The following is a 4,276-nucleotide window of genomic DNA, read 5'->3' as shown; positions in this document are numbered from 1 at the left end:
ATGAAGATCCCAGTTCTCCCTGCTGTGGCTCTCCTCTCTCTTCTGGTGCTCCACTCTGCCCAGGGGGCTGCCCTGGGTAGTTCTGAGGTGAGCGTATCACCTGGGCTCTCTTTTCTTACACCTTTTACCTACTCTACTCCTCTCCCCCACCTGATTTCTTTATCATTTATCTGTTACTAGATAAGTGGCTGTTATTTTTGGATACTATCAGGGGATGAATGAGAACCTGGGGCTCTGAGGAAAGGAACAAAGCATTCCTGGGAAAACAGTTAGGGAAGAGAGAGTGAAGTGTGGGGTGGTGGCTAAATAGTGGATCTCGGGAGGAGATGAGGGAAGATTGTTCATGTGAGTTCAGCCTAATGTTTGCTTCCTTTGTACGCTGTGCATGGTTTCCTGGTGAGTGGAAAGGTTCTACTATCTCTGGAACCTACACCATAGCAGGAGTTCTTATGATTCAGCCCCCAGACAAGGAGGAACCCTGATGCCCTTCTCTTCTTCTCATCCTAAAGTGGGAGAAGACTGCCAATTCTGAATTTAAAAGTCTAAGATAGAGGGTCCCAAATTCAGCTGCATAGGATTAAGCAAGTGGTGTTAACGATCAGGTCTGCTGGGCCTCAGGGGAAGTTGAGTGCACTTGCCCAATCTAAAAGGGGGCACTTGCTACTCTGTATGATTACTGCCTAGTGGGAAAATGTACCCAGAGTGGCCAGAGCTTTAAAATTTTCAAGAGTAATTGAAAATCTGGATTTATTTATGAACTCCTCTTCATGAAAAATGTTTAATTCAAATTGAAAAACAAGCAAACCACCACATGTTATCAACATATAGCTCTAGCTCATGGGTCACCCATTTGTGACCTCAGTTGTAGAAGGAGTAACAATGCTGATAACAAGGCTTGGGAGAGTGACAAGAGGAGATGTACTGAGGTCTGGAGGAATTACTGAATAGAAAAGAGAAATGGTGACTCCAACTTTGGTGGCAATAAAGTCACAAAGCAAACCAACTTCAAAGGAAGGCAGGTCCCACCAACATGTTAATCTTCCCTGCCCAGCTATATGGGCCAAGTGGGAGTGTCTCAGGAAGACTTCAAGTCAGTTGTTCTGAAATTAAGTCAAATGTAGAACAACACTAGCTGGTTTTTTTGGGAGGAGTTCTCTTTTCTCCACCCTTCCCAATGCTACCTATAATAGACACAGGCCTGAGTTTTAACTTGCTCTGGTAGCGTAGTGCCTGAGGCACTTGACAGCTAACCAGATGGCTGGCGGTTCAAACCTACCAGTCACTCTGTGGAAGGAAAGTTGGGCAATTTACTTCCGTAGTGATACTGCCTTGGAAACCCAAGGAGGGGTCGCTTAGAGTTGGGTCCAACTTGATGGCACACAACAACAACAACCTCATGTATGCATTCTTCAGTCCTTCCATCTCACTTTGCACAGCTGCCACCATTTACTGGAACAGAGTGGGCACACTGAGGCCCCCCTGGTGGAGAATGGCTTACAGTCTTGGGGCCTGGCCCCAAAGTGGATAAAGACAGAAGCTGGTAGAGAGGAATTCGGGAGAGGGACTTGCCATCATGTGATCACTGTACTCCTTTCTTCCCTTCACTTTTCAGGAAGAAACCACCATCGGTAACTATGCAGCAGGACCTGAGGTAAGCTAGCTCTTTCCCTACATTCCAGTTATGAGTTTGTCCCTATCTCTCTGTGCTTCTTAGCAACTTTCTTAACACCCTGCTTCTTTGCCTAGGCCTTTAACACTCAGTTCCTGAACCTGGAGAAGTTGAAATCTGTAAGTAGAATTCTCCAGTGCTGCCCTGCAATACAGAGGAGGTAGCTTAGCACTTTGGTAGAGAGCTTGCAAAGCTGCCATGGAGCATTCATCTTCTCCAAAGGGCTAGAGTTTAAGCTCTGTACTCCCCTGGAACTGACCCACTCTTGGTCTTTCCCTCCACAGGCTTTTAAGAATGATGAATTCCTGAACTGGCATGCCCTCTTTGAGGTAAGTGCTTGTGAACCCCTCATTCTCCTTGATCATTTTCAGTCTTTCTAGGGTATTAGCAATATATCCTAATTCTAGCCCTTTTGGTTCTCTTCTGAGATCTAGGAGGGAGAAGGAGTCACTGGGCTGAGCAAATGGTTAAGTACTTGACAACTAGCCAAAAGGTTGACGGTTTGAACACACCCAGAAGTGACTTGAGAGACAGGGCTGACAATCTGTTTCTGAAAGGTCACAGCCTTGAAAATCCAATGGGCAATTCTACTCAGCATATATAGGGATGCCATGGCTTGGAACGGACTCTACAGCAATTAACAATCTCAGCAGGAGGGAGTAACTGCCCTGCTGGATCCTGCTTGATGTTGCTAACAAAAATTGTTTCCATGGAGACTGTCATGGTTACATTCTAGATTTCTAGCATGACAGTGGGGAGTAAGGCCATAAAGGTAATTCCAGAAGAGGAAGAACTTTATGAGACAAGAATTTATTTGAATCCCCTCATTCTCTAGAAGAAACTAGGTCCCAGGTTAGGTGGCCCACGTAAACTTTGAAGGCTAAGTCAATGACAGAGCTGGAAGTAGAGCTTACATTCCATGGGAGCTTGCATCTCATGACCTCATGTAAGTGTCTTCATTCTCTGAGCCTCCATTTCCTCATGTGTGATGTTGAGTGACAATAGTACCCACATCAGTAAGTGCTGTGAAGACCCATGAAATCATACCTGTAAAGCAGTTAGTACAAGGCAGCCAAAGAAAGGCCTCAAGCATTCTGAGCTCTTACTGCAGTAATAAGGAGCCCTGGTGGCACAGTGTCAAGTGCTCAGCTGCTAAACAAAAAGGTTGGAAGTGACCCCCAACAGCCACTCCATGGGAGAAAGATGTGGAAATCTGCTTCTCTAAAGATTGTAGTCTTGGAAACCCTATGGGGCAGTTCTACTCTTACAGGGTTGCTGTGAGTCAGAACTGACTTGATGGCAATGGGTGGGTTTTTACTATTAATAATAAAACACCATCACAATAACCACTATGAGGAGCTCATTCAGTGAATATTTACTGATCAATGCTCACTGACCTACCACATTATGCTTACTCTCACTCTCTTTTTCAGTCTTTGAAAAGGAAACTTCCCTTTCTCAACTGGGATGCCTTTCCTAAGGTAAGTGGTATGGACATTAGGAGACAGAGATAAGGGAAGAGCAGAAGATATGGGGGGTGGAGTGAGGAGTGTTGAGAGGAGGAGAAAATTTCTTTTCACCAAAGCTAAGGGAAACATCAGTTACTATAATCTAGGGAGCTCTGGTAGCATAGTGGCTAAGGCACTTGACTGCTCACCAGGAGGCTGGTGGTTCAAACCCATCAGCCACTCCTCGGAAGGAAGGTTGGGCAATCCTACTTCCGTAGTGATAACTGCCTCGGAAACCCAAGGAGGGGTCGCTAGGAGTCAGGGCTGACTCGACGGTACATAACAAACAAAAAAATAATCTAGAGGAAAATGGGAACTTAGACTGGGCAGACATCCCTTTCCACCAGTACCTTCACTTTGTCCTGGGCTTCCTTACGGAGGACTCCCGATCTCACACCCAGGGATCTGCAGTCAGACCATAACTTCTCTCCTTCCAGTTGAAAGGACTGAGGAGTGCAATTCCTGATGCTCAGTGACTGTTCCCTTCAAGACCCAGCACTACTGACCCATGATGGAAGAGCGAGCTAGCACAGGATCTGATCACCATCCTAGAATGACTTATTCCTGGCTCAGTGAATCCAATAAAGTGTTTTCCATCCAAACAGCTACTGTATCTGTGTCTCTGCCTTTATCCTACTGAGCTCTAGAAAGGAATTAAGATAGAGTGGACTCCAAGGAGGAGTTCAAGGCTGGTAATCAGAAATCTTGAATTCTGAGAGGAGAATTCAGAAGGAAATGGGAAGGACACACAAGATGGCAAGAGAATCCTTGTTTTTTTTAGCTCTTTAATACTGTCATCCTTGAGGAATATGAAGAGATGAGTTGCTTGGTTAGATGTCCAAGAGATCAAGCTTTTCCCTGACCTACTTACACCTTCCCTCTACCCACCTTTTGAAGATCTCATTCCATTTGTGGTGGCAATATGGTATAATAGAGATATATGGAATCCTAAGTTTAAGATCCTATTTAAATCATGTGAGCCCATCTGACATACACACACACACACACACACACACATATGGGGGGGAGGATGGAGAATTTGATACGTTATAAATAAAAAGTAGTGTGACCTGGGGCTTTTATAATCCCCTATTTGTGA

The 4,276-nt window shown here is 45.1% G+C and overlaps 1 protein-coding gene across 1 annotated transcript; it reads left to right on the top strand.

Annotated features, from left to right (window-relative positions):
* Positions 1–3,653, top strand: LOC122151480 (keratinocyte differentiation associated protein). The gene is made up of 5 exons (XM_042782824.1): positions 1–87; positions 1,613–1,651; positions 1,954–1,998; positions 3,103–3,150; positions 3,615–3,653. The coding sequence occupies exons 1-5, from the start codon at positions 1–3 to the stop codon at positions 3,651–3,653; spliced, it is 258 nt and encodes an 85-aa protein (XP_042638758.1).
* Positions 3,654–4,276: the final 623 nt, after the last annotated feature.

This window comes from Orycteropus afer, unplaced genomic scaffold (genome assembly GCF_000298275.1).
Source record: "Orycteropus afer afer isolate SDZICR_OR568_19922 unplaced genomic scaffold, OryAfe1.0 scaffold00476, whole genome shotgun sequence".
Classification (NCBI taxonomy): domain Eukaryota; kingdom Metazoa; phylum Chordata; class Mammalia; order Tubulidentata; family Orycteropodidae; genus Orycteropus; species Orycteropus afer.
Note: the sequence above shows the minus strand (reverse complement) of the source record. Positions and strands in the feature narration are given on the sequence as shown.

Coding starts and splice junctions, on each gene's coding strand:
- LOC122151480 (XM_042782824.1), top strand. CDS start 1: ATGAAGATCCCAGTTCTCCCTGCTGTGGCTCTCCTCTCTCTTCTGGTG. Junction 88..1,612: donor CTGCCCTGGGTAGTTCTGAG/GTGAGCGTATCA, acceptor TTCACTTTTCAG/GAAGAAACCACCATCGGTAA. Junction 1,999..3,102: donor ACTGGCATGCCCTCTTTGAG/GTAAGTGCTTGT, acceptor TCTCTTTTTCAG/TCTTTGAAAAGGAAACTTCC.